The sequence below is a fragment of the Heloderma suspectum genome, chromosome 11, assembly GCF_057233095.1.
Source record: "Heloderma suspectum isolate Gila_16-S chromosome 11, 16-S_ref, whole genome shotgun sequence".
NCBI lineage: Eukaryota > Metazoa > Chordata > Lepidosauria > Squamata > Helodermatidae > Heloderma > Heloderma suspectum.
In genome coordinates this window covers 33,165,433-33,193,247 of record NC_139468.1, presented here as the reverse complement: position 1 = coordinate 33,193,247, position 27,815 = coordinate 33,165,433, and the positions used below count along the sequence as shown (strand labels likewise).

The window sequence follows — 27,815 nt, the reverse complement described above, 5'->3', positions numbered from 1 at the left end:
TAGCAGTTATATTAAATATATGGAATATTTTTCCATATATTTAATATTTTTTCTATGCAAACCACTTATAAATGTTATTATAGTAAGTGGTATACAATTATTATAAATAAAGTGATGCACATTAGGACAAAAAATCCCAACTTTATGTGTACACTGATGAGATCCAATCTGGCGGTACCTAACCAAGAAAGAGGTCTTGAGATTGTGGCAGATGGCTTAATGAAAATGTCAACCCAGTGTGCAGCTGCTGTGAAAAAGGCAAATTCCATGTTGAGCATAATTAGAAAATGAATTGAAAATAAAACTGCCAATATCATACTGTCCTTATACAAATCTATGGTGCATTCACCCTAAGAATACTGTGTACAGGTCTGTTCACTGCACCTCAGATAGGGTATTGTAGAGTTATAAAAGATGCAGAAAAGAACAACCAAAATTATTAAGGTGTTGGCATAACTCTGTTATGAGGAAAGGTTAAAATGTTTGTGACTGTTTAGCTTAGAAAAAAAGGTGAGTATGGGGGGATATGATAGAGGTGTACAAAATTAAGCATGGTATGGAGAAAGTTCATAGGTGCTCTCATAATACTAGAACCTGGGTCATCCCATGAAGCTGATTGGTGGGAGATTCAGGTCAGATAAAAGGAAGTACTTGTTCACAAAGCACATAGCTAAACTATGGAATTTGCTACGGCAAGATGTAGTGATGGCCACCAACTTGGATGGCTTAAATGGGGATTAGACAAACTTATGGTGAATAGGGGTATTAGTGGCTACTAGTTATGGCTGTAAATTACCTGCAGTATCAGGGGCAGTAAGCCTCTATACCAGTTGCTGGGAACCCAAGCTATTGCACTCATGCCCTGTTTGTGGGTTTCCCATAAGCAGCTACTTGGCCACTGTGTGAACAGAATGCTAGACTAGATGGGCTTTTGGTCTGGTTCAGCATGGGTCCTATGTTCTTATGGATATAAGGAATGTTTTAATTATTTATTAAATGTATAACTCACCTTTTCATCAAAAATGGTGCTCAAGGCTGCTAAGCATAATAAAATACAGATTAATGCAAAATCTTGGTAAAAACATAACATAAAAAGAAATGTATTAAAAACATAATAATGAAAGACATAGCCAGCACTGAATCAGTTTAATTCGCGTCAATAGCATACCACCTTGCATGCGAAAAGCCTGCCTGAATAAAAACATCTTTGCCTGCTGGAGGTAGGACAAGACAGAGGGAGCCAACCTAGCCTCCCTAGGCAGGGGGTTCCTGAGCCTAGAGCAGCCACAGAGAAGGCCCTCGCATCACCACAAGTGTGTCTCTGATGGTAGTGGGACCGAGAGATGGGCTTTCCCTGAAGTTCTTAAAACTTGGGCACACTGTGTTGATCTTCTGTTTTCCTATATATAGTAATGAAAGTGACTTTTAATTGGAATGGTGCAGCATGCTACAATAACAAACGGCAGCTGTTTTTTGAAACTTGCAAATGGAATTGTGCAACGCAAGCCTTTACGTGTTCTTTAACTCAAACTCTAGGTAGAACATAATTGTACCTGGAAATTTAATACCTAGACTTGAACGTTAATCTTCCAGTTTCCTGAATATTTAGTACCTAGAAAGCCAAACTACGTATTCTCACCAATGAAGACTATGATTGAAACTGGTTCCAGCTGGCATTATACCAGGTTGTTTTTGCGAATCCAGCCAAATTGTTGCTTGACAATAGGGATTACAAAATAATGTAACAGATTGGTTATCTGTTTATATGTGCTTGTACTTTTGTAGTCAGTATGGTGACTTTTGTGCAGGTGTTAGGATGCAGAAATCCTTTTGGAAGAATGCCAGCTTTCTTATGCACACAATGGAATGATCCCTTGCATTTGAGTGTAAATATGACTGGATTGAGGATTGGAGTCTAAGTCACTGATAACGACATTTTCCTCTGTAGGCCTAGCGCTATGATGCAAGCTTGTGAGTAATTGGTTGTCACCAGGTGAGCTTCATGGCTGAACAGGCATTTTGTCCCATGTTTCAGATATCCATATTCAATGTCTATTGCACCATACTGGCTATTTAATATTTTGAATGTTCCCACATGGTCTCTGCTCCATATCACAAAGGGAATCTTTGTGTGTGGAGGCCAAATCACAGAAATGTCTACAACTTTGGAAGAATGAGGAGATCTTTCACCCATCGCCTTGAATGCTATCTTTGGGCACCAAGGGATGGGGCTAGTGCCTCACTGACTCAATTCTTCTCTTGCTACCATAGTGTGAGAACACCTTACTCCATCTTCTGAGGTACAGCAGTACTCACAGTTTTCTGTGTGTATTTCTTCCACTAGTTGTTTCTGGAGTAGTGGTCCTTAGATTGTCCTGTGAGTACGGCACAACAGGACCTCTTTTTAAAAAGTGTGAAGAGTCCGGGGTGTGGTTACCCAGTCTGATAGATGTGTTCATTGCCTAACACTGCCTAACACATTTAGGTAAATCCCTCAATGCAGAGAATCTGCCAAAAATTTACTAAACAGGCTAGCATAGATAGGAGAATCCTGGCTTAAATCTATCATTTTGGACAGAGAGCTGGCAGCTACAAAAATGTCCACCATGAAGTCCCTGGTGTTGGGAGGGACTCAGTGGCTTGGAGTCCACCAAATGGATGGATGTTGTCCTTCAGGTGCCTTGGAAGAAGCTCAACAAAGGGGTGCATAACATTTAGTTGAAGGGAGCAGATTCAGAAAAGCTAGCCACATGATGAAAGTCGCTATGAAGGCTGGACCATGCTCTGATTCAGCAGCACTGGGCCCCCAGATGGACCCCCCTTTCCTCCAAGTGAAAGTACCAGTTGACACTTCTGTTGAGGAAATAACTAAGACAATGACTAAACTCACATTGGATTTGATGGAATGTATACCTGTGCTAAAAAACGACAACCTAGGTAATTATGAGTATGCCTAGAATTGCTGCTGGGATTGAGACAGTAGAGGTTTTGACTTCCCTGGTTGAGCATTAAAGAGGCAAAGACAGCATTTATTCAGGACATCATTCCTCAGCCTCCATCTTATAAGGAATGATCCCAATTTAAACCCTTTCCATCTGGCTACGATGAAATGTGTGCAACTTTTGGTAGTACTTGCTGTGCCTCCCTGAGTTTCAGCATGCAGTTACAACATCAGAAGATCAAGGGACATTAATCATTCCATAAAGACACATTGGACTCTTCCAGACACAATTTTTTGCTTTCATCGCAGGCTACTTCCACCGTCAGTTATCTTTTGGCAACCAACTTGCAGTTTTCAGAGACAAATAGTTGGATATTACCTGAGACCTTATGTTTGTGCAAAAGGGATTTGTGATTTCAGGAACTGACCTTGACTCCAGATGCTCCATCACCCCAATTGATACGTGCCAACCTTCTTGCAAAAGGAAGTCATAGAGCATATTCTGCTTTGATAGCCCACTGGAAAGCAGTATATAAATCTACGTAATACATAAATAAAATGCTTGTATGTAGATGACATCAGTGTGGATCAGCAACCCATTTTGGACCTCCAGTCTCTCAACAGATTCATCCACACAGAATATCCACATGGGATCTGTAGGTACCATTTTCCATCTGTTGGGTAAAGATGTGCCCTTCAGGTTTCATCTGTTCATGTGAGCACCACACCAAAGCTCTGGTGTTTTCTTAGACTTGCATATGGAGATGGGTCCATATTTCAATTAGGAGTTCTCTGGTTTGAACCATGCACAATCCCAAGAGTGTTTACGAAGTGTGTGGCTGTGGTAGTTGCCTACCTCTGGGATTTGGCCATATAATTGTTCCATATCATACTTTGGTAATTGACTCTGTGTGAACCTTTTGCAAGCACAGCTAAAGAGAATGATTAATACCACAATTATCACGTTGCAGAGCCTGGAGTTCTACATCAGCTGGAAAAAGTTAATGATTATTCCCACACAGCACATCTTGTACATGGACACTGTTTGGAACAGTATGAATGCCAAGTTCTGTTTGCCGTAGGAATGGGCCAGTATTGGATTGTGCCTGCAATGTGGGATGGGATATGGGAGCAAGAACTACATGTGGGTTTAAAATGGCCACAGCTTTTATTAGTTACAGCTCATAGACCCTGGCTAGCATAGGGCAAGGATCCAGACATCAGACAGCCTGACTGCTGACTGATACCAACACCCAGCCTGCATGCTGGAAGACTGTTGTTGGGTGTGGCAGGAATCTCATGTGCACCATAGTGCGAACTGATACCATAGGCCGTTCCTATGACCAGGGTGTGCAGCAGGCATGTCAGCCCCTGGGCTGGGCCCTTGAAGCAATGCTCCTAGTTCCTTCAGAGGGATCCTCCTTTGAGGAGCAGGAAGCCTTTTCCTCCTCACTCATGGTATGGTGTTTGCTGTGAAGTTGCTCTTATTAAAATGTCATATAACAGTAAAAGTGAGTAGCAAACCACACATATTGCTGTGAGGAAAGCAGCCCCCCCCCCCGCATTATACAGACCATTCATGAATGCGGATAAAATTCATTCCAAGCCCAGTTAACTGGTGGATAACCTTTGTGCATAACAAGGTAATGAGCACTGAAACTGTGGCAGGTGGGCAGAGAAGTAGTCAGTGGCAATGCTGAGACCCAAAGTGAGACCCCCTATTTATGTCCTAGGAGCAGACCAGGCGGAAATGTTTTCCCCCAGGTCTGTTCCCTGGCCCCATCCCACCACCCAGTGCAACTGACTGACTGCCAAAGCCTGGGCTTTGGCATGGAAAGATGGAGCAATAGCCGAATACACAGCTGGTTGTAAGGAGGAGGATCCCCTCACTCCTTCCTAGGGATGCTGGAGAAATTCAAGACGGATTAAAATGAGTTCAGATTTCTAAGAATCCGACCTGCAGAATCCGCTGCGGAGTGACCCCCTCAGAACCTGCGGAGTCCATGGACTTTCGGATGATTTTTGTATTTTCCTGAAATTTACGCATATAAATCTGTAGAAAAATACGCAAGTTTCTGCTGAGGAAACGTAGAATGGAATAGGGGACAATACACTGAATGTTATGTACTGGGGTAAATTATGTAAATACTTACACAAATACTTACGTAAATATTTACATAATTATTTCCGTATTTTTCCGCATGACGAAAAAAATCGCATCTGTCTGTGGGCGGATGATGGAACGAAAGGCACCTGACAATCCGCAAAAGACAGATGGAGCGGATTTTACACAGTCCGTACATCCCTACTCCTTCCCCACCACCCCACATGATGGGTAGAAAGAGATGAGGCAGTAAGCAGGGATCCTGGGTTTGTCAAATTTGAAGCCTGCAAATGTGATAGTCTCTTGGGATTGCAAAGTGCAGGATGGCAAACTCCTCTATTTAATTCTGTGTTTGGGGCCATTTCTGCACATCATGTTCAGGTAGTTCTCCCACCCCTTTGGAATCAGTTTCTTAAAGGATTACTTGACAAGTTTCCCCTGTTGTGGAGCCATTGCCCTAAGGGAGCCTGCTGCTTGTAGTAGTAGTAGTAGTGCTTATTATTAATAATAATAATAATAATAATAATATCCCCCCTTCCTCCAAAGAGCCCAAGGCAATGTACATGGGCCTCCTCCTGTCCTTTTTATCCTCTCAACAACCCTGTGAGGTAAGTTAGGCTGAGACTCAGTGACTGGGCCAAAGTCACCTTCCTCCACCAGGAAAGAGCACTTCCATCTCACATCTGTGGGACTGCATAGAGGACAGAAAGGAGAAAACAAGAATTGCACTCAATTGTAACAAATGTTCTTTGAGCAGTCACCATCACCCATCCTCCTTCCCTGCTGTAAAGGCTTTCGTGGATAGGATACATATGCTTCCTTGGTGTTGAATGAACTAAACTGGCTAGGCATTAACCCTGCTCCTTGGCTTGGGAGCATGGCACCAAAAATGCTTGGGAAGGGAAGGGGAAGGAGCACCCTGTCCTCCCCAAAGTTCTAGAAACTTCTGTGTTTTGGCTGGCACGTGTGCAGGCCTTGCTAGTGTGACAACACAAAGAGCCACTTGAAGAACAGCAACAGTAGGTAAAGTGCAACACTCTTACTTGGGTCAGGTGCAGCTTTTTGCACATGTTTTTCTGCATGTTTCAGTCAAGCTTCAAAAACTAGCAGTGTACTGTAACTGCCAAACTGAATGCATCACTCTGTTCATAGGCTTGAAAAGGAGGCCTTACTTTTGCAAACTGCATACAGGTACATAAAATACATTCAGTAATGTTGAACGACAGAATCAATGATGAAAATAACACGAAATACTACTACAAAGATTTGCAAGTCAAATGTTCTTTGTGAGGCAGTTGTAGAAATCAAAGGATTACACGCTGCATGCCCTGTCGCTGACCAAGAGAAAGATAAGTCTATGCAACCACCCTGGAAAATTAAGCGTTCAGGAAAACACCATGTTAATTATCCTTCCAAGTATCCTTTGTAATTCAGTAGTGTGACAATTTGGTAAAAGCAAGGCAGTTAATAAAGATATTTGGTATGGTCAAATGATTATGTGTTAGTCTAGCATGTTGCTGTCCACTTGCTGTTCCTTGGGCCCTGCAGTCCCACTAAGCGGTAGCATTCCTCGGGGCATATATAGCTGCGTGCCAGCAATGGCACCGCTCATGTGGATGGCCTCTAAGTCTTCTGAACTCTATGAGGAAGTGCCCGCCCTCAGAGTGTGAAAGTGATGTCAATATATATAGTTATATGCGACCCACAACTAGGTTGTTGTTATGGGGAAGGGGTCTACAGATTCACTCACAGATTTACTAGTTCAAGCCTACCAGATGTACCGGTGTATTTTTTTTTAGCCTGGAGAGGAATGGGTGGGGGCTCCTCCTGACTCTACTGCGTTTATAGGCACTTAAAAGCCCAGAGTGGTGGGAGCAATCTCCTGCCTTTCTCCAGGCTTGAGAGAATGGTTCAAGTTCTCCCTGAGTTTGAGCTGGGTTTTGAGGTACTTGAAAGCAATGAGAAGTGGGACGCAGCTTGAATGCTCCATTGGGCTTCAGAGGCACCATAAAGCAAAAAAAAATTCACTGGTTTCGGAGTGTCTGAAGCCCCTTTTATTTCTCTGGGCCTAGAGAAGGGTGTGACATATGCACTCACTAAGCTCACATTGTTCCTAAGAGACACTCTGACAGCACCAGATTTTCTTGCTGCTTCTGAGTGCCTCTGAAGCACAGTGTGGAACAAGATCTCTGCACCAAGTTGGGGGAGAGGCAGGGTTGTGAATAGCACAGATTTTACTGGCTATCAAGGCTGACAAAATCTATGGTTCCCTGGTTGTGAGCAAAGAAGAGGATAACTTGTATTCATAATGGAAGGGTGTATACAAAGGGATGGAGAGGCATTCTTTTGCTTAGTAGCAATTCACCTTGCATTTTGTTTTAGGGAAAAGTTAAATAAATGAAAACAAAATCTCGAAACATTTATCAAGTTGTAAAACTTGAAAATATATCAAGTACGAAGTAGAGGATATGATGAATGAATACATGACGGGATTGTGGAATCTTTTTGCATGTATATAGACAGATTCCCAAGAATCAGGGCCTCTTCTCCATTTTGAGCAAGAGCTGGTTATCTCTAACATTGTTGCCTGTGAGAAAACATAGCCCAGGCTGGCCAGTCTCCCACAGATTCTGTCCAGCCTTGCTTAAAGATTACAACATTCCACTTACGCTTCTTTTGACATGCAGGAGTAACAGTTTTACTCTTACGGTTCTTGATAATGATAAAATAAGTGGCACTCTTATCAGAGTTAGGCTCACAAAGCGACATTTCTGTGTGTGAGATTAGGAGGCCAAACTTTTAGATATCAACACAGACTTTGACTTATTTATCAGAAATGGGGGACTGTAGCTTTAAGCAGCATGAGAGTGACAAGAACTTGGTTTGGAATGAAGATTTCCAGAATCTGAAGTGAGAGATAATGAGACCTTTTCCTTCCTCCTGAGTCAAGGCAGGGTTAATTCCATTCTTAAAATAACTATTACAAAGAGGACAAATGTCTTTTTGTTCTGAGCTTAGAAGTTAAATTTCAAACTGGTGGGATGAACTCATTCCAGCTCTTTTCTGTGCAGACTTTTTTTTAGCGAGACAAAGACCTGAACACTCATTAATGCTTCTAGGTTCCAGTGTAACATCACACACACACACACACACACACACACTCACACACTTCAATTCATTTATTACATTTCTGCCCAATAGCCAAAGCTGTCTGGATGGTTTATAAAGATTAAAACCCTAAAAAAAAATATAACAACATAAAAAACCACTTACATAAAAAATATAAAACAGTTTTACACAATCTACAAGAAAAATCCCAGGACCAGCTAAAGACCTTACCATATGCCTGGGAGTAGAGGAAAATCTTAACCTGGTGCTGAAAAGATAATGTTGGCACCAGGCGGACTTCACTAGGGAGAGCATTCCATAATGCGGGGGGGGGGGGGCACCCATGACAGTGCTATCTCCCTCATCGCCATCCTCCGAGCCTCTCTCAGAGGAGACACTTGGAGGAGGGCTTCTGATGATGATCATAGTATACAGGTAGGTTCATACCGGGAGAAGTATTCATTAGGTGTTGTGGTCCGAGCCCTGTAAGACTTTGTAGGTCAAAACCAGCACCTTGAATTGGGCTTGGAAAGGTACAGGCAGTTAGTGCAAGCAGGCCAGAATTGGTGTTATATGTCCAGACCTTCTGGTTCCTGCTGTTAATCTGGCCATTGCATTTTGCACAAACTGCAGCTTCTGGACTGTCTTCAAAGGCAGCCTCACATACAGTGCATTGCATCTGCTAACTTGGAGGTTACCAGAGCATAGACTACTGAAGCTGGGTTATCCCCGTCATGGCTGGGATAGGGACCTGGCTGGGCCACCAACTGATACTGGTAGAAGGCACTCTGTGCCATTGAGCCCACCTGAGCCTCAAGTGGCAATGAAAACCCCCAATCTGCGAAACCTACTCCTTCAGTGGGAATGCAGCCGCACCCAGAACAGGCTGAACACCAGAACACCATCCAGAGCAGGTAGAACACATGCACACGCACACACTGTCTGTCTGTCTCTGTCTCTCTCTCGCACGCGCGTGCACACACACACACTCTCTCTCTCTCTCTCTCTCTCTCTCTCACTCTCTCTCACAATAAGATTGGAGTATGTTTTGGGAATAGTCAGGAGGATTGCTGTAGCCTCTGACTTGTATAAATCTCATTCTCCCCCTGCTCCACATGTATAGTTTTTAATGGAAATAATTTCCTTTTTCTAGATACGCAAGTGCAGAGTGTCGAGTCATGTTGGGCAAAATGTGTGTATTCTGGTATGAATGCCATACGCTTTCTGAATCTATTTATAGTATTCAATAATTTATAAAGGTTAAATGTAATCCAGACTGTAGTGTTAGCATTTTCTCTGCTGATATCACAGTGTAGAAGACTGGCAGGCTAGCCTTGTTGAAGGTTTGGGAGGGTTAGCTGCTTTCAAAGCCTTGGACAGCAGGACCATGTATGGTTAAGTCCATATAAGTATCCACCTGATTGGTTAGACAGTAGAGATAAGTGCTGTGACAGGTGTTGGCGAAAGCTACACCTGTTTTCCCTGTGTATGCTGATTTAGTGGGAGTTCTAGGCACTGTATGTGGAACACACAACGCTATGCCAAGTAACCCGAGAAGGAATTATATCTTAATGGCGCCTTGTAATCTTTACATGGTTTGATTGTGTTGCGTGAAATGTTGAGGGTACTTTGGTGCTGCCAAGAAAGAAATTAAACCAAATGTTGGTTAACTGTACCATGAAATCTCACATAGTTGTCATGGAAATGCTGCTGCCTCACAGCTTGATCTGGTTCGTTCTTCTACCTTTTCCTCAGAAGTAAATTTACTGCAGGTGAATATATAGCAGAATACTTATGCTTGAGCTGTAATTCTCATCGTCCTATTATCTAGTGCCAGTTTTTGTGTTTAGAAACTTCCAAGGTGTTTAAGCAATCTGTTATTAGTTAATAGCAATTATTGCTAAGAAAGTACTGCTAAGAAATTACGGGCTATAATGGAATGAAATCTGTGTAGGTTTGCTTGAAAACCTTGAGAGTGCAACTCCTCCTTTAGTGTTGATAAAGTTCAGATAGTTTTGACTGAAGTCTTTCTCCCTACACCTCTCGCAACAAAATGTTATGGGTATTAATTTTAAAGGTGGATGGAATGGAGATGTTCTGCTCCTTTCTGGAAACTCTGTGTACTTATTTATCAACCAAATGCATTTCTGGTTTGTAAACTAAGTTTGCCAAATCCATAGAATGGATAGAGAAAATGATACGGGTTCAGAACATACTGTACCATCTTTGAAGTGCTAAAAACCTATAGTTCTCCAGGAAGTCGGCTTTTAAGCATTGCTTAGTATGGTGGTGTTCAGACTTTCTGACCTCAAGGAACTCTTGTTTTTGTCCTCACAGTGATTTGTCTTGGAATATCAGCACCTTAAGGGGAACTCTGGGAAAATTTAGGTCAAGGGTTGGCTGACTTTAGTCTTGCTTGGTCTACTTTAATTTTTTTTTAAAAACTAGAATCTCTATTGAGATATGTTTAAATTGACAATATAGAAGTGCATTCTAGGGTTCGACATGCATATTATAGGGGATTCTGTCCCATTCTCCCCCCCCCACCCCCCCGGCCTGGAGGTTGGAGTGGAGGAAGGGCAGGTGTATAGAAGCTGTTCACATCTTTCTTTTCTGGCTGTCCTTAGCTGAAAATCACTCTTGCTAATGTACTTGTTTCACCTGCTCACATGCGCACTTTCCTCTCTGTGTGTGTGTGCGCGCGAGAGAAAGAGACACAGAGAAAGAGAGCAAACTCTAACAGCTTGCAGAGAGTGATTTTTGAGCTCCAACACTGCCAGAGAGGAAAGGGTTAAGCAGCCTTTTTCTGTCTGTTCATCCTTCACTCCAAATCTAAGGCTAAGTTTGGCTTTTTAAAAAAGCAGAGAGGAAAATGACACAGAACCGCTTGTAATGTGCATTTCAAGCCTCAGGATCTCTTTAAAGTAAAGTCATTACACAGATTAGTTATGTGATGCTTTGTATACCCTGCATGGTAGATTGTGGCCTACCTTCTACCCGTCATTGTTTAAGGATATGGTCTCGGTTCACGCAGGAAACCAGTGAGCCTAGAATGTTCACAAAACTCTCTGGTGGCAGGTGGCTGTGTATTATTGCAGGTGATGATTGGTAATGGCAGCCAAGCTTTCTTTCAGGGAAGCTTCTGCTATTCTTTTTTCAAATCAAGGATCCTTTAAGGCTCCCAAAGACTCCCAGGCCTCATAGAAAAGTTTATGTATGTATGTATTTATTTATGTATTTAATTTTTATATCACCCAGTAGCCGAAGCTTTCTGGGTGGTTTACAAAATTACAACCACAAAAATACAACAGAAAATACAATATAAATGTAATAAATTAAAACTACAGAATAACAGTACAACCAGAGTAAAACCTAGCATCAATGCAGATATTTAAAACACAACAGCAGATTTAAGATAGCAAAGGTAAAAAATGGGAATGCTAACAATGTCTGGGAAAATAAAAGTTTGAAAATCACTGTGATGATTATAAAGGGGGGAAATGGTATGTGTGTTATTAAGAGGGCTAAAAAGTCACAATGTATTTGGAAACTGTTATTTCAGTGGCACTGGATGTGAAACAAGTCTGTGCTCTCTTAATGCAAGTTTGCGGTTTAAAAAACAACAACATGGCAAGTTTAGTATTGTCTGTGTGTGAATTTTCCAATTGTATTTCAGACTTTAAGAAAGAAAGGCCTTAATGGTTGTGAGAGTCCTGATGCTGACGATTACTTTGAGCACAGTCCACTATCGGAGGACAGATTCAGCAAACTAAATGAAGATAGTGATTTTATTTTCAAGCGGGGCCCTGTAAGTACTTTTTTTACCTCCTACTTTTTATTTGTTGATTCTTTTTATTAACTTCATTATTTAGGCTCTGAACAAGAAGGAAAACAGAGGGTGCGACAGCCCGGACCCTGACACTTCATATGTTCTCACGCCACATACAGAAGAAAAATATAAAAAAATTAATGAAGAGTTTGATAATATGATGCGGAATCATAAAATCGCAGTGAGTACTGTGGTATGGCTTGTGCTTTTATTACATGCATGAGAACATTTTATGTTATCTCCTTAACACTGAAAGCTACAATAAAGATAATACGGCTATCCATGCTTATAAAGCAGAAATATCCACATAAAGGTGCATATATCTGAGACAGAAATCTTGGATGGTTATAAGAAACCTATTCTGTAAACTTGGTGAGTAAGGCACTTTGTGGGCTGTATATCTATATGGTAGAAGGCAACCAGAAAAGTCTCTAATGCAGTGAGCTTCCTAAGAAGCTCTGCTTTCATGAAATAAGTTTCTAGTTCTCGTGAGTGCCCCCCCAAAACATAAATGTCTGTACTGTCTTCTGACAGAGTTGATAACAAACAAAGTATTGTTTGTATAAACCTTTCAGGGCTGGGGATATGCATTCTGTATAGGTTCCTGTCTCTCCTCATTCTTTTTTCAAGTAAATCAATTCTTGTCTCCTTTTGCCCTGTATGATCCCACTGGTTCTGGTTCTGTGAAAAAATAAAAACTTTGCAATAAATAGAACTTCACCAATGCTAATATATTCTCAGAATCTGGGATTCCTTCATGCACAACTCAGATTTCTTTGAAGTAAAGTACATACAAACTGTAACTCTGGGGGAGTTAGACAGTCTGTACCTAATGATGAATTGTTACAGTTCCCCATTGAGGAACTCTTTGAGAGGGATTGGAATCTCTTAACAGGATTCTCAGCAAGATTACAAAACTAAATTCCTTGGTTTTGTTTGGAGAAACCATGACAGAATGGTTCAAAATTGGTACTGTTGACAGTGCCCTAATCTGCTTCCACTTCATTCTTAGACTAATACCCTACATACACAAAAAAATAATTTCTGTTCTGGGCACCTGTGCCTGACATGGTTGGTCCAAGAAAAGATTACTTATTTTAGGCATCTCATTGTGTAGGACCAACCCACCTATACCTGTTAAAAGTTGTTTTGGTTGAGTTGTTTGTGTGGAAATAAATTCCATTGCAGGCTTTATTCCAAGTAAATGTGTCCAATACAGCTTTAAAGAGATGCATCCTATGAGAGCTTATTTGCAATGGGAGAGAATTCTCCTCTATCAATCAGAACTTCATTTTTTTAAATCATTCTGTATTGAATTATGTTTATCCCCTTATTTTCTTCATAATCATATGATTTGAAGGGTTTTTAAAAAGGGCTGTGACATATTACTGCCTTAAAATATGAACTGCGAAAGTAATGAGGTACATATTTTTCAGTGCACTTGGTAAGGCAAAATTCTAATTCATAATGGCTTGTTGCTCAGAGAGTGATATACAAAACTGTCAAGTTATAATTAATTGTTGACCAGTTAGGTTATAACAAAGCTGTTGGTTCTTGTGATTTTATATAGCACCATCCAGGTAAATGGGACTTGACAAATTATAATTGAGCATTGCAATCTAGAAATAAACACAAAGGAAAATGGAGTCAGGCATAATTAGAGGAACAGTATGCAGTTATTTAAGTTACACATTCTTGGTCTTAGTTGCAGTAGGGTATGGGAATTTGGGGCCATAGGCTTCACAGAAAATATGGGTTTTAAGGAGTGATTTGAAGTAAGAGAGGTGGCATAAGTTGAAAGGCCTATATACATGTATGTAATTTTAGTGCAATGCTTTTAACTCAAGTTGCATTCCTTCAAATGCAGTCTTCAGAAAAAATGAAAAATGACTACTATAATAGCATACCTCACAATTTTACTAGCTTCTCAGGAACGTTTTAACATGATGGGTACATAGAACTACATAATGTGTGTAATCCAATTTGCTTTGAAACATTCAAAAATAAAAATAGTACTTTATTGTGTTCCTCAAAGTTTTCCTATCACATAACATATTCTTCTTTATCTGCATGCTTAAGTAGTCTAAGATACAGTTGTTTCTGACCATAAAGGTATAATTTTAAAAGTTTGTGTGAATGTAACAAGTGGATACCAGTAACGTTTTTAAATTTTCTACTTGCAATATTTTGTAAAATGTATCTGTATGTGATGAATTTGAAGTAATTCACTGTAGCGCTTAATTATTTCTAACCAGATTTGAGAATGTTGCGTGTGATTTGTATATAACAAATTATAATACTTTGCATTGAACATTACCTATGTTGTGTGTATTGAGACTTTTGTTTGATAAAGCAAAAAGTTGGCATTCTAACTTTTGATTAAAACATGAGAAAAGGGTAGCTCTCTAAAACTAGCTCACATGATTTCCTCCCCACTCTTTTCAGCCTGGGTTGCCTCCGCAGAACTTCTCAATGTCGGTCACTGTTCCTGTGTCCAGCCCCAATTCTTTAACCTACAGTAATCCTGGGAGTTCCCTTGTATCCCCAGCACTGGCAGCAAGCTCTACCTTGACAGACACCACCATGCTGACCCCTCCTCAAGCTTCATTGCATCGAAATGTATCACCTGGAGGTCCTCAAAGACCACCAAGTACAGGCAGTGCAAGTAAGAATTAATTTCTGTAAATAAAGTTGAACAAACGTCCACACTTGTACTAACTTCAGTAACCAATGTATCAGATGGACTGAAATATATATTTTTCTCTTCCCTAATTAGGTGGTATGTTGACCACAACAGATCTCTCAGTGCCAAATGGAGCTGGTTCTAGTCCAGTGGGTGAGTTATACAGATTTGTGATTTGAATGCTGTAAGAGGCTTAATTAACCAAAACTGGTGACAAGACTGGGATGAAGAAAGCAAAGTTACATGGATGACCACAAACAGTTTCCTTTGAGACCTACTCTTCTAAATTGAGGGGAGAGGATATTTGCTGATCCTTTATTCTAGCATTTGCTTATGTTTGCAACATGCAAGGGTTTCTTGCATATGTCCTTTTTTGGTGTATCTGAACAGATAGAAGTGTAAATACTTAGAAAATAGGGTTACTGTCAATTTTAACATCCATAATCATAGTGAAATTTGATTTTTGGTCAACGAGGGAGTGGAGCAGGGAGGTTAGCCCCTTCTTCTGTAGAAGGCAGGGTCAGTCACAAGGAAGATGTGTCCAGGAAGGAGAGGAACCCCTTCTCAGTCCTGGCTCTGTCACCTACAGAAGAGTAGGATTAATCATTTGTTTCTAAACTTTCTTGGGAACAGAGTATTTCTTTCTGTCTATCACCCTCTATTTGTCCTTGGACAAGGATAATAGGAATTTGATTTTACTTGTGTTCCAGGGGTGAGGTGGGGGGGTGCTTAACGTCTATACATTTTATAGAAAAGAGCAGTCATACACAAAACAAAAACCGGAATCTGTAGGCTTGCATGCTAGCTTGACTTTGGAGGGAGAGCTTCAGATTTTTTCCTTGCACTTGTTGACAAGCTAGAGAGGTGTGCTGCTTGCTTCAGTCAGTGTGGAGGCATCTGTGTTCCAGTTCTCAAATTACCGGAAGATGGCATGAACACCTGCTGCCAATATTACTTGCCCACTCCCAATATCATTTGGTGGTGAAGGATCAGCTAGCCTGGAATGGAGAGCATAGGTTTGTTTCCCCCTGGGAAAGAGATTGATCCTTCCTGCCAGTGGTACTGGAAAACTGGGCCCTGATTGTAAGTATAAAATTCAAAGGTCTGGAAGTCCTTTGGATACAAAGACATGAGTGTATGTGAGGTTGAGGTTACAGTTGGCACACATTGGTTATGGGAAACTGAGCCCTTTGTGCTGTAACATTTGCTCTGGTATTCTGCAGAACTGCTCAGCTTTCCTGAATGTTTAGGCCTGAACAGATGATATAAATTAAACTGCAGCTCAATGATATGTTCAGTATTTATGAATTAGAGTATCAGTATTAATAATGGTTAGTGTTTATATAGAACTCTAGAGGGTTTGCGTAAGTTCTTGATAAACTTAAAACAACCCTGGAAAGTTGGTCAGTATTCCCATATTGCAGATTGGGTGGGGGTGGAGGTGGGGGGCACTGAAGTGGTGGCCTGTCTCAGGTATTTTAGTTATTTTGTAGTTGAAGTAAGATTTCAACCAGGGAGTTTGCAGCTTCTCTATTAGCCCACTATATTACACCTGCTTGGTAGTGTAGTAACCCTTGGTAGAAGGTTGCTAAACTGTAGCATGCCTGGCACTAGCGTCAGGCCTGTATGCCCCCCACCCCCATCCCTTCCTTTGTTGGCATGCCAGTCCTATCTAGCTTAAGCTATATTTCCGTGTTATGCTCAAACTCTAGTTTAAGATTTTGGTTGGGCAAACTGCCATTAAACAACAATTCCTCATTGCAGAAGTAATGGGGAACTGTAGTTTAAGCTAACCAGGATCAACAGAGGGAGATGAAGAGAGTGGGTTTGAGTGGGCCCAGTGCTTGTTCTCAGCTTGCTAAACTGATAATTCTAGTGGCCTTTAATCCCAAGCAAAATCCTGTCACTTCCTGGATCTTCATCCCCCCCCCCCCCCGGTCATATCTTTAAATGTGTGATTGTAGTGCTTGTGGAGGGGATGAGTTCCAACAATAACTTCAAAGGTATTCATGTTATGCTGTGTTACTGATTTGTCAGTGCACAGTATTCTGCCAGGATGTTGTGACTTTCCATTTACTTAACTGACACATTGTGGCAGGTGGGAACTTAACTTCTGTCACTCTGAAAGTCTAAACTGCCAGCCAGAAAATGCATTTTGAAGGAGGACCTACTTAAATTGGAATATGGACTGACAGCAAACCACAGGCATTTGTAACAATGTGTTCCTTTATTTATGAAACAAGAAATATTTCAAACCAACTCTTAATTCTTCACTTGCAATTCCATATTTTCTCCCCTTTTCTCCCACGTGCCATATTTTGGCGCATGGGTAAGGCCAAGGTCCCTACCACCCAGTTGTCACCCAGACAGAATCCAGGTATGACAGTTGGGTGGTAAGGATCTGTGTCAATCATGTCTGTGTACTGTTACGCAGTAGCGGGACTCTTAAACATTATAGATAGATGTGTTGTGGGGTTTATCTGCGGAAAAGTGGCTCCCACATTACTGCACTAATGTCTAAAGGGCACCTTAGTTGGTTAAAGATCTGAGTATGATGTGCACCTGTAAACAGTATCTCTTTTTAGAAACATTGAAAGGTTACTCCAGTGGAAAATAATCATTTTCAGGTTGAGCATACACCAGTATCTGTAATTAAGGCTGAAAAAAAACCCAGTCACTTATTGAACTATATCTCTTTTCCCCTCACCACAGAGGGCGTAATATGTTTGCTCTTCACTTAAGAATACAATTTTGTGGTCAGTTAAGCAGAGAGAGACAGTTAAGAAAATTGGACTGAAGCCAAAAGTTAAAAATGTAAAGTTTCGAAGGACTATTCATTTGCCATTTGTTTTAAAGCAGGAGCGGGGAGCCTCTTTTCAGTTGAGGGCAACATTCCCTTGGGGGTTATCCATTGGAGGCCACGTGCCAGTAGCGGGTTAGACACCGCTTTTCTCTCTTTGCTTTTGCTCTCCGCCAGCCCTTTCTCTTTCTGGCACCCCCATGTTGCTGGGTGAATCTGCCTCCCAGATGATCCTGCTTCTCAAGCTGGTAGGAATTTTCAGCCTTTTCCCCTTATTGGTCAACCGAGACTTGTTCTGTCTTTCTGATTAGCCGAAGTGTTGCTAGGCAGATTTGTAAGAGGGAATCCTGTGAGGGAAGAAGGCGTTACCTATTTTAAAATGAATAAATCCGTTTTTTTAAAAAACAGTGAACAACTAATGTATGTAACAGGTATGACAGGTTATCTATCTACAGTTATTTCTAGGCCACTTTTAAGGATGGAACCCTTCCATTATGTATCATTATGGAGACAAAATACTTTAGATAGACTAGAGAACCTTGTAAACAGTCAAGACATTTTAGCAAAAGAAGAGATGGCAGGGGCCAGTTATAAGACCTCCAGAGTTCCAGTACTTTCAAGCACGATATACCACAATATGTCTTTGCAGAAAATATAATGGAATGAGGGAGAAAAAATAATTTTGAATGACTGATTGGCACTAATAACTCCAAAGGTCTTCTCAGCCAGTTTTATACTCTACTATCAAATCCATAAGAGCTGTCACTTGTATAAAAAATGGACAAAAGATTTGAGATGAGATTCCAATAAAGGAGTGGGAATGGATACTGAGGAATATATTGACTAGATCAATACAAGCTAATTTGAAAGACATTTTTCTAAAAATTCGGTATCAGTGATTCCATATAAATTATAATGCAGCATATTTTTTTTGGTGATGCAGGAAGGATCATGCATATATTTTGTAACTGTCTGGTTATACAACCCTTTTGGACCAACATTTTGAATTCAGTATCAGTGATTCCATATAAATTATAATGCAGCATATTTTTTTTGGTGATGCAGGAAGGATCATGCATATATTTTGTAACTGTCTGGTTATACAACCCTTTTGGACCAACATTTTGAATCTGATAAATGAAATGACAGACTGGTTGTTTAATAACAACATTCCAAAATAATATTATGTTGCCTTAAGGATCTGGTTAATAATAGCGACCTTGAAGTTGTAAATTTGCTTATGGCTCTTAAAGTGTGCATAGCAGCAAATTGAAAGAAAGCAATTGTTTCACTGCTGTCTGAATGGTATGGCAGAATATGGAATGTTGCAATTTTATCAGAATTAACCTATTACAGAAGATCAACTAATGGACAACAGAAAATACGTTTATTGAAAGATGGACTTCATTTGCAGTGTTCTCAAATAGTCAATACCAGGACAACATTTGATCTTATATTTTCTTTTCCTTATTGCAGACTCTTTCTTACCTTTTGTTTTAGTAAATATCCTTGACTCTGTTGTTCTTGTATAAGCTATTTAAAATAAAACTAAATAAATAGAGAACTGCTTCTAATGAGTCCTTGGAGAGTGCCTTTTCCCTACACTTCCCTCTGTTTACTTTTTATCCTTCAGTTTTTTAAGGCTCAGGCTAACCACCCTGCTTCTTTTCTCCATCTCAGCCCTTTCGTCCATTTCAACCCCTTGCTGTCTGTCTAACTCCAGCCTTGTGTTGGGTGTATTCTCAACTTTTTCTCTTCCTTCCCCCCTTCTTTGAAATACTGGTACTTTTGAGCTAGGTCAGCCTTCCCCTACTTGGTGCCTTCCAAATGCTGGCTGGAGATAATGGGAGTTACACTTCAACACATCTGGAGGGCACCAGGTTGGAGAAGGCACCAAGTCGGATCATAGGGGGAGAATTTGGCACCATGGGAGCAAAAATGTGGAAGGAACTCAACAACTGGGAAAGAAAGGAACAGAAAGTTGGATAGCTCCAATGTCTGCATAAAATCAGCAAAAATGCCTTATATGGTCCATGGGCTGTGGATTCCCCACCCCTGTTTTAAAGTATCCATATTTATATTTTCCAGTATTTAAAGACGTTTGAGTGCAAATCTTAGAGGAAAGCAATCCTTTTTCAGTATCCAATCCTTACAGGTAAAAGTGTGATTTCCATGTATGACGCAGGAACTGGGGACAGAAAGATTCTTGCTGCTGCTGCGAATGGCTTCATCAGTTGTCTCAGCTACTTTCAGCTAGAATGGGGTGAACAATACCTCAGTCATGTATCGTAGAGGAACATACATATTTGTGGATGAGTGTAACTTCCAGGGAAGATATTTTCCTGCAGTGGAGTAGGATATCCTTGGATGAGTTGCTCCCCCACTCGCTCTGATAGGCGTGAATGTGCAAATTAGTGGTGTCCTCTCCTATGGAAGAGCAATCGCCTTCTTATTTCATTCCTCCCTTGCTCCAAGCAGGAAACCGGAGACAGCTCTCTGAGCTACTTCCATTCACTTCTCTTTGTACTTCTGCCTTCATTTCAGCCTTACTTTAGCTACTTGCCCTGCTCACTGTTTTTCTTCTCTTCACAATAAAAAATAAACGAATACCCCAAGATTATTTTTTTCTGGCTGTGAAGCTGAGAAGAGAGATTTTTCATTCTGAGTACATTACAGGTAGTTTCAGATGATCCCCCTCAACTTGTAGGTTCTACCATGCCCGATAGAGAAGGTGGCTTGGCACAAAACCAGACAGTGTATGTGTCAGTGACTCACAAATTCCATATTTTCACAATTGTCAGACATTTATTTATTGTTAGATTTAAGTTTTTCTGTACTGCTTCCTATAAACATCAAAGGAGAGTATGAAAAATAAAAAGTTTAAAATATACAAGAACAACTAGAACAAATTAAAATATAATTAGTACTGAAGCAAAACCAGTTAACTCAAAGACTCCTTGGAAAGGAAAGGTGCCTTCAAAAAGACAGCATGGAAGGGGGGGGCACATGGACCTTTTAGGGAGAGTATTCCAAAAATTGGGGGCCACAACTGAAAAGGCAGGAAGCTGGCCTCTACAAGATGGAAATTGAAGAATGGCCTTGTAGATCTGAACTGCTGCAGCAGTTCATTTGGAGAGGAGATATTTCCTGAGATAATCAGGACCCAGGCTGTTTAAGGTTTTCAAAGCACCTTGAATTCAACCCAGAAACAAATTGGCAGCCATTGATAGCCTCTTCCCAGGGATGATTGCTCAGTATCTCCAGATGCCATAGAAAAGCTAAAATAAATGGAGAAGATGGGATGAGATGGGAGGCTGATAGACAGCTGCCGCATTTGAAAGGCAAATGTGTCCTAGTTTGAGGGGGAACTAGCTCAGCATTTCACATGATTGCTATGTAAATAGTATTGGTCTTCCAGTAAAATAAAGGTAATGCACAGGAAGCTAGGGAGGCAGACTGCAAAAGGAATTACTCTGTTAAAATGCACAGAGAACTCTGTCCTGGAGGAATATCAGCTAGTGGGCCTCACAGGGCCCCTTAAATATCAAACCTATCTGAATATTATTCTAGTAATGTCTTTGTAGGAGTGATTTAATAAACTGTGTAATTTGCGTCTATAGCTTTTTATTTGCTTTTCACAGCCCTGGCATCTATTGGCTCAAGGGTGGTATGCAATTTTTAAAAATCAGTACCCAAGGTTCTTGGGCACAACATAAAACTTCACCAAAATAAAAGTTCACCACACAGAAACCCAAAATTTAACCTTGGAGAATAAAAACTTAATTGTTATAGCAGACACCAGTTTTCAACTTAGAAAACTGATACATAAATCCAGGAGTGCTAGGTTATGCTTGTGTCTGTCTTGCAAATAAACATAAGGAATTTGTTGTGATTTGTAGGGTTTGAGGAGGGGAAATCAGTCATAAAGGGATACCCATTTGCAAGTCATGTGGGATGTCAAACATATTTGAATAAGAGATACTTAGCCTGGTAGTTGCGGGGATTGAGCTCCATGTGAACATAAGAACATTAAACCATGCTGGATCAAATCAAGGTCCATCTAGTCTAGTATTCTGTTCATACAATGGCCAACCAGCAGCCCATGGGAAACCCACAAGTAGGACATGAGTGCAATAGCCTCCTCCCACTCATGTTTCCCAGCAACTGGCATACATAGGCATATAACCATCATGATTAGTAGCCATTGATATCCTTTTCCTCCTTGAATTTGTCTAATTCCCTTCTAAAGCCATCCAAGTTGTTGGCCATCACTACATCTTGTGGTAGCGAATTCCATAGTTTAGCTATGTGCTGAGTGAATAAGTCCTTCTTTTATCGGTTCTGAATCTCCCAACAGTCACCTTCATGTGATGGGCCTTGGTTCTAATATTATGAGAGGGGGAGAAAAATGTATCTCTGTTCACTTTCTCCACATGCATAATTTTGTACACTTCTTCCATATCTCTTCTTACTTGCCTTTTTTTCTAAGCTAAACAATCCCAGATGTTTAACCTTCCCTTGGTCGCTCAGCTTATTGTTCGAATCTATGCCTTTACCTAGAACACAGCAGTGGGGAGAACACATCTCATCTCTATGTGAAGAGCTGCAATAATGTCTTTTGGAATCAGACCCAGCAATTGCTATCCATGCCTTCGTAACCTCGAGGCTAACCACTAATGGTCTCTATTTGAGGCTGCCCGTGATGATTGTTCTCAGGCTTGAATTAACACAACACACGGCAGCAAGGCTTTGGGGGTCTGCAGCAGAGTACATTTGCATATTCCCCAATAAGTGATCCATTATGATTAATATTCATTAAAGGGTGGGTTAGCTGGATAGTATCTGTACGCTGTGTTCAGACAGCAATGGTTCTTGCATCACAGCAGGAGACCTCCTTTCCCAATGAATTGCTAAATCTGGGCAACTTTTGAAATCCCTCTGATTTAAGTTAGCTTTTGATTGCCAAGGGTCAGCTGTTAAAGGCAATGGCGTGTTCATGTGAACTGGATGTCTTACAGAGCAATATATGGTCCTCAGCCCCAACTACATCAGGGACCTAGTTTAGGGCAGGCAGGCAGGGTTGGGCATAAGTTAACTAATAATGTAATAATAGGCTTTAAGGATGGGAAGGTCACAAATTTAAATACACTTTCTTTTCTGTCATCTTAATGTGATATAGCAAGCTTGGATTTGTCCAAACCACCTATATCCTTTCAGTTTTTCTGTAAGAGACTGACATCAGTTGTTGTTGTTCAGTCGTTCAGTCGTGTCCGACTCTTCGTGACCCCATGGACCATTGCACGCCAGGCCTTCCTGTCCTGCGCTCTCTCCCGGAGCGTGCTCAAGTTCATATTCATTGCATCCCTGATGCTATCTAGCCATCTCATCCTCTGCCGTCCCCTTCTCCTTTTGCCTTCAGTCTTTCCCAGCATCAGGGTCTTTTCCAGGGAGTTTTCTCTTCGCATTAGGTGGCCAAAATATTGGAGCTTCACCTTCATTATCTGTCCTTCCAATGAGCACTCAGGGTTGATTTCCTTTAGGATGGACTGATTCGACCTCCTTGCAGTCCAGGGGACTCGTAGGAGTCTTCTCCAGCACCACAGTTCGAAAGCATCAATTCTTCGGCGCTCAGCCTTCCTTATAGTCCAGCTCTCACATCCATACATTACTACTGGGAAAACCATAGCTTTGATTAGACGGACCTTTGTCGGCAAGGTGATGTCTCTGCTTCTTACTATGCTGTCTAGGTTGGCCATAGCTTTCCTCCCAAGGAGCAAGCGTCTTTTAATTTCATGGCTACAGTCACCGTCTGCGGTGATCTTGGAGCCCAAGAAAGTAAAATCTGTCACTGCTTCCATTTCTTCCCCTTCTATATGCCAGGAAGTGATGGGGCCAGATGCCATGATCTTCGTTTTTTTAATGTTGAGTTTCAAACCAGCTTTTGCACTCTCCTCTTTCACCCTCAACAAGAGGCTCTTGAGATCCTCTTTGCTTTCTGCCATTAGGGTGGTATCGTCTGCATATCGGAGGTTGTTGATAATTCTCCCAGCAATCTTAATTCCGACCTCTGATTCATCCAACCCGGCATTTCTCATGATGTACTCTGCATATAAGTTAAATAAGCAGGGTGACAATATGCAGCCTTGTCGTACTCCTTTCCCAATTTTGAACCACTCGGTTGTTCCATGTCTGGTTCTTACTGTTGCTTCTTGACCCTCGTACAGGTTTCTCAGGAGACAGGTAAGGTGGTCTGGTACTCCCATCACTTTAAGAATTTGCCACAGTTTGTTGTGATCCACACAATCAAAGGCTTTAGCATAGTCAATGAAGCAGAAATAGACGTTTTTCTGGAATTCTCTTGCTTTCTCCATGATGCAGCGAATGTTGGCGATTTGATCTCTAGTTCCTCTGCCTCTTCTAAACCCAGCTTGTACTTCCGGTAGTTCTCGGTTCGCATACTGCTGAAGCCTAGCTTGTAGGATTTTGAGCATCACCTTGCTGACATCAATAGTCATAATTAATTTTCAGATAACCACTGAAGGAGTATTTTCCAGTCATGTGTCTTCTGTTATCAGATAATGCCATTTGTATTGTGAAATACAGGGCAGGGATGGTAGAATTAAATACTGTTGGGATGGAGGACACTAAAGAAGAAATGCCATATAAAAAATGGGAAGATAATAGAGTAAATAGTTGAAGTTCTTGCTATTTTTAGCTTTGTCTTTAAATTACCTCACAGGGCAGCACCTTTTCAGTGATAGACTAATTGCGTTGGTAAACCAAATAATTGCTCTTTGGTTTAACTTGAACAGCAAGTTTTCTTAAAAAACAAACAAAATTTTCCAGTCTGCCTTATGGCACCCAGTCCAGTAAAGCTGCTCCTTATATGAAAGTACTCTTTAAAGGCAGATTATTTATGCAAGTGATTAAAATACTGTCTTAAGTAAAAAAAAACACAATCTTGATCCCAGTGCAAGACAGCAACTCCACTTCTCAAATGCTTTTCCAGATGTAGTGAGTTCTTTTTTTATACTTCTTTTTTTTAAAGTGCCAATTACTGGCTTTAATCAGAGTGAGAGAGAGAGAGAGAGAGAGAGAGAGTATACATGTATGCATAATGTTCTGGGAAGATTGTGATGGCATGGAAAGAGTTACCCAAGCTTCATTTGAGAAAGCTGTCTGACAATTACATCATCTTGTAATCATTATCTGCCTCTGGCTCCTGACCTTATGCTAAAAAATCCTTTGCTTTAAGTGCCCTTTCATTTGCGTTTATAATTTGATATTCTTGGCTTGCCAAGGTCTGTGTCTAGTAAAGCAGCTTGTATGTTTTTGAAGAACAAAAACATTTCCCAATCTAGATAGGTGCTCGTGTTATGAGAACTTGCCTTGAGTGTAGGCACACACAATTACTTACCAGAAGAGTGACTGAACGTGTGTGAGCAGAAAGCACCCTTGGGTTGAGCATATAGCTTATCCTCTACACACAACCTTCTTCCTATTTTGATGCCTTATCTAGAAAATGGTTCTGCTTTCTGGCAGGCAGAGCACTTCAGATCAGTCTGCCTGTCTGAGTGAAGCTCTACACAGAAAATCCAGTCGAGGAAAGGTTTGTCTGATAGTGCCATTAAAGGGTATGAAATGTTCTCTGAAAGTCTGACAGTCCCTTGTAAGAAGGGCTTCAGGAAATGACTGTATTGGGTGTGGAAGCAAAAGCAGAACAGCTTTAATACATGAGCTGCCTGTGTGTTTGGAAGAGTAACAGAAATAGTCTTCCAAAAAAGAAAGTGAGTGAGAGAGAGAGCGACTAGTGCCCTGTACTGATATAATTCCCATTAAGATAAACATAACTTCCAAGTAAATATTCACGAGCACACTTGCTTTGAAGAAACTTCCACTGCAATTAATGGGGGGATTACTTCAGGTAAATATGCGCAGAGCATAGCCTTTTAGACTCTTGCACTAAAAGACTTCTGAATAATATACACACTCCAACCAGTTGTTTACTATGGCTGTGTCCATTGCAGCCAAATTCAGCTTCCAATGGGCTTCACTGAAACAGCAGACTGTGGTGTTACAAGAGAACTATAATGCACAATTAACGATGTTGGTAGCTTAGTCAGTGCGAGCTGTAATATTGGTGTTGTGCTGCATTAGCCTTGGTCTTAAAGGAGTTGACTGACAAAAGTGATGTGTTATGCCTCACATCACTTTTGTGTAAGTGTAAGGCATAGAATCATAGAATAGTAGGGTTGGAAGGGGCCTACAAGGCCATCGAGTCCAACCCCCTGCTCAGTGCAGGAATCCAGGTCAGAGCATCCCTGACAGATGGCTGTCCAGCCTCGTCTTGAATGCCTCCAGAGAGCCCACCACCACCCTAGGGAATTGGTTCCATTGTTGTATTGCTCTTAACAGTCAGGACATTTTTCCTGATGTTCAGCCGGAATCTGGCTTCCTGTAACTTGAGCCCATGATTCTGTGTCCTGCACTCTGGGATGATCGAGAAGAGATGCTGGCCTTCCTCTCTGTGACAACCTTTCAAGGACTTGGAAGAATGCTATCCTATCTCCCCTCAGTCTTGTCTTCTCAAGGCTAAACATGCCCAGTTCTTTCAGTCTCTCTTCGTAGGGCTTTGTTTCCAGTCCCCTGATTGTCCTTGTTGCCGTCCTCTGAACCCTCTCCAGTTTGTCTGCATCCTTCTTAAAATGTGGTGCCCAGAACTGGACACAGTACTCCAGATGAGGCCTAACCAGTGCTGAGTAGAGGGGAACTAGTACTTCCCAGGATTTGGAAGCTATGCTTCTATTAATGCAGCCCCAAAGAGCATTTGCCTTTTTTGCAGCCACATCACATTGTTGGCTCATATTCAGCTTGTGATCGACAACAATTCCAAGATCCTTCTCACCTGTAGTGTTGTTGAGCCACGTATCCCCCATCTTGTAACTGTGGGCTTTCCTAAGTAGGCTTTCCTAAGTAGATGTAGCAAACTTCTAGGTGAGGCACAAGTTCCTTCCAGCCTTCCCATACCACCATGTACTGCTTTCCAAATAGTTCAGAGTGTGAGGGGCTTTGTGGTTGCATCCACTGCTTGTATGCATTAGCACTGTAGTGTGGGCAGGCCATCTGTAATGGAAGCCACATGTTTAGCTCATCTCCTCCCTCTGGGTTCTCTGAAGTTCATGTCTTTGTTGCCCTGAATGATCCTTCTGTTTACTTTAACCTGCCCTCCATTTAGGGCACAATCCTATGCAGATAGGCAGCAGCCTATGAACTCGGAGGCAACCGCCTATCCAGTGCAGGGTAAGAGAAGCACGGAGGGGATTGTTCCTTCCGCACTTCTCCTGCCCTGCATTAGCAGCTAGACAGGTGATTTTGGCTGTCTAGCCGTGGGAAGGCGGAGCAGGGGTGGAGGCTGCCGGACGACACATAGGATGTGTTGTACCGGCATTTCCACCTTCCCCACCCCAGAACGCTCTGTTTTGGCCACTCTGTGCTCCTCTTGTGAGCACGGGGCTTTTCCACACTGCCTGCAAGGCAGTGCGGAAGCAGGGGAAGGTCAGATCTCCGGGAACCAAACACGGAGTGCGGGCTCCAAGGACGGTTCCCAGAAAACCAGATATCCTATGGCTGTCTAGGCACTGACCAGCGGCCATAGGATTGCTCCCTTAGGTGCAAATGAGATTGCCTGCTTTAGCTACCATTTTGTTTCATCATGCAGTTATTCCTTTGACTTTATGGCAGCTCGCTCATAATTTGCGCATATTCCCCCTTAATACTAGTGGGGCTTTTGATCTAGCTGCAGATGGCCCACTCCTGATCTCTTTTGCCTTTTGGTCCTCTCAGTGGTTTTCTTGGTAGTTCCTCTGCAGGCCTCACTTTGGTGGAGATAACTCTGATGTCACGTTGCATCAGACTTTGTGTAGCTCTGCAGAAACAATTGCAGCGGGGATGTAACCTTGCCCATGCTACTATACTGATATTGCACAGCTTGAGAGAGGCTGTGCACACCTCAGTTTGGCATCTGTCTGATTAAAGAACACCTTGAAAACTTTCTTTATGGAGAGGGGCCATATCTCAGCGGTAGTAGTATGTGTTCTGTATGCAAAGGCCTGGGTTCAAGCCCTAGTCAGAATATGAAGTGAAGGATTAACTGGACCAGCAGTATGTCTTTTTTATAAGACTGTGCAAATGGGGGTAGCCACTGGGTGTGTTGCAGTTGGTCAACCTGTAAGGTGTTTTTTTTCTCTTTCTTCTGGTTTGCCTCTGTCAGTTCATTTTGCAGAAGACTGAAAGCGCAGATGGGGTTGGTTGGATGCTTAATGTCAACTTCTTAAAAATCAATTGGACGTG

The 27,815-nt window shown here is 41.5% G+C and overlaps 1 protein-coding gene across 2 annotated transcripts in view; it reads left to right on the top strand.

Moving 5' to 3' along the window:
• MEF2A (myocyte enhancer factor 2A) overlaps positions 1 to 27,815 on the top strand; it is a 126,241-nt gene that overhangs the window by 74,943 nt on the left and 23,483 nt on the right. Inside the window, exons 4-6 of one of the 2 annotated variants that reach the window (XM_084817385.1) lie at positions 11,830 to 11,961; positions 14,428 to 14,647; positions 14,759 to 14,818. In XM_084817385.1, coding sequence (XP_084673511.1) covers positions 11,830 to 11,961; positions 14,428 to 14,647; positions 14,759 to 14,818 — 412 coding nt within the window. Of the gene's footprint in view, positions 1 to 11,829; positions 11,962 to 12,025; positions 12,164 to 14,427; positions 14,648 to 14,758; positions 14,819 to 27,815 lie in introns of both variants that reach the window. The other variant, XM_084817384.1, reaches the window with a different exon arrangement.